The sequence below is a fragment of the Papaver somniferum genome, chromosome 11, assembly GCF_003573695.1.
Source record: "Papaver somniferum cultivar HN1 chromosome 11, ASM357369v1, whole genome shotgun sequence".
Taxonomy (NCBI): domain Eukaryota; kingdom Viridiplantae; phylum Streptophyta; class Magnoliopsida; order Ranunculales; family Papaveraceae; genus Papaver; species Papaver somniferum.
The window spans coordinates 111,702,223-111,704,630 of record NC_039368.1 but is presented as its reverse complement, the minus strand read 5'-3'; the positions used below and the strand labels follow the sequence as shown (position 1 = coordinate 111,704,630).

Sequence of the window (2,408 nt, the reverse complement as noted above, 5' to 3'; positions counted from 1 at the left end):
ATCAAACAAGCAGAAGTTCTGTTAAGAAAAATGACAATTACAAACACTGGCAATCAATTCCAAATTGAATTGAAACTGCAAAAAAAAATACTTATTTTAACCAGTTTCAAAGAGTTTCCTATTTGCTTGTAGAACATAACCATAATTCTGAACTAGCGGGTATGTGACCACAAATTTTGTCACCGTTGTCACCGATTTTCTGTAACAGTTTCCTCACTTAATCTTTTGCGTTTACATCGATCCAAAGAATTAAACCTAATGCTTTGCCTTAACTTCACACTTGTTAGAAACCAAAGTTGAATTGACCGTTAACTTATCCGTCGAAACATCGCAACGAACGTTAAGGGTAATCGTCCATGTCTTGAGAGAACCAACGTTGACCTTAACAGGCACATTCACATCCAGTTCAAATGGAATATTTCCTATCTCTTGTCGATCCATTAGCGAAGTACGAGTATTTTTAGACATCTGTACTCCATCGGTACTTTCTAACGCCAGTTGAATAAACGTTGCATTATTTGCAGGTTGGTGGAATGTTTTAAATTCACCAGTTGACAATTCAACTTTAGAGTAAGAAACGGTAACTGAGCTTCCTTCCGCCAGGTAATAAAAACTTATCTTCCCGTTTGGATTTTTGGATTTGACGGTGATGTCAAACTCCGGTGAGAGTTTCAGACCTGACGATGATGTAAGGTTCTTGTTGAGGCCTTTGATGGAGAAAATCTCGACCGAATATTCTAAAGCCTTTGGCTGGAAGATGGCGTAGAAGATGCCCGAAGCAATGGCAGTTAGGAGACCCAGAAGGATGATGAGGCTGAGAATCCAGAATAAAACACAACAGCAATTGCTCGGACGGTTTTTCTTCTTGCGGTTGTAGTTTTCGAAGAGGTGGGCATTTTCCGGTGGTGGGATACGGTAAATTTGATCTTTAGGAAGTGTAACAACATAGGTACCAGGCGTTGGAACGCTTTTCTGGTACATTGGAACTATAGCATGATTATAATTGTTGGCAGGGACTAATTGGTTTTCTTCTTCATGTTTGTCTGCTTCTTCTTCACTTGAAAAGGAGGATCTGTGATAAATTTTGCCTGACATGGTTCTCTAGCTAGCTGATGAACAAGCTGAATCGTGGTAGTAAGTACAAAATTTCAGAACTTTGAATTGAAAAACTTGTGTAAGATTGCAATGAGCACAAAAACAAAAGAGTCAATGATCCTCGGTGAGAAAAGAATGGTATAAAGCAGAGAAGATATGAAAACAATAAGGAAAGTTGCAGAGTGTATTACAAAACTCGCGTTGGATTTAGCTTTCAAACTTCATGTATTAGAGAATATATTATACTGCTTTACTTATTTTTATTAAGGAGAATATCTCCTGTCATAATTATTGTAATGAGAAGATTATCTCCGCCATAACTTTTGTATTCCCAAAAGGATACTATTGTTTTATATAATAAAAATCCTGGTAAATAGAAATCACTAAGGAAGTTATCATCAAATCCAAGATGGTATCAGCCCCCCTACGATCCTATTTTCTCTAAACCATTAAAAATCAATGGCGAGGGAACAACTGAAGCTCACAGACATTGCTGAGGCATATAGTTCTATGCATCTACAGCAACCCGATGATGCTTTCTACATGGATACCGGTGCTACGTCGCACCTCACTGCTGATCCAGGTAATCTACACAACGTTTTCAATTCTAGCAATGTACGATCTATCTTAGTTGGCAATGGCAATAGTATTCCAGTTACTGCCAGTGGTACCAAGTTCATAACCCTTCCCTCTCGTACTCTTCAACTCAAAAATACCCTTGTTGTTCCCGATATTATCAAAAACTTAGTTTCTGTTCGTAAGTTCACCACTGATAATCGTGTGTCTGTTGAGTTTGATCCTTCTGGTTTTTCTGTGAAAGATCTGAGTTCGAGGAAAATTATCCTTTGATGTAATAGTTCCGGGGAGCTCTACCCGATCACCAACTCTGTCGTGCCACCACAAATATCATCCCAGTCTTCCCCCATTTCTCTTGCTGTCTTTTCGCCAGATATTTGGCATAGCCGCCTTGGTCATCTCGGCAAGGCTGTTTTAGATGTTCTTCGTACAAATAATTCTATTCATTGTAATAAGAATCAACATTCTAAACTTTGTCATTCATGTCAAGTTAGTAAACATGTTAGATTACCATTTTATGAATCAAATTCCATTACTTTTGCACCATTTGATATCATTCACAGTGATTTATGGACCTCTCCTTTACACATAGAGACCGGTTTCCGTTATTATCTTATATTACTGGATGATTTTACCAACTATCTTTGGGTTTATCCACTAAAGTTTAAATCCCAAGTTTATGAAAAGTTCTTGGAATTTCGTTCATTTGTTCAAACTCAATTTGAACGTCAAATTAA

At 37.7% G+C, this 2,408-nt stretch overlaps 1 protein-coding gene across 1 annotated transcript; it reads right to left on the bottom strand.

The window, feature by feature from the left end:
- Positions 1 to 255: 255 nt before the first annotated feature.
- LOC113324920 (NDR1/HIN1-like protein 13) lies at positions 256 to 1,095 on the bottom strand. Its single transcript, XM_026573195.1, has one exon. It carries the CDS (start codon positions 1,093 to 1,095, stop codon positions 256 to 258), a length of 840 nt encoding a protein of 279 aa, XP_026428980.1.
- Positions 1,096 to 2,408: the final 1,313 nt, after the last annotated feature.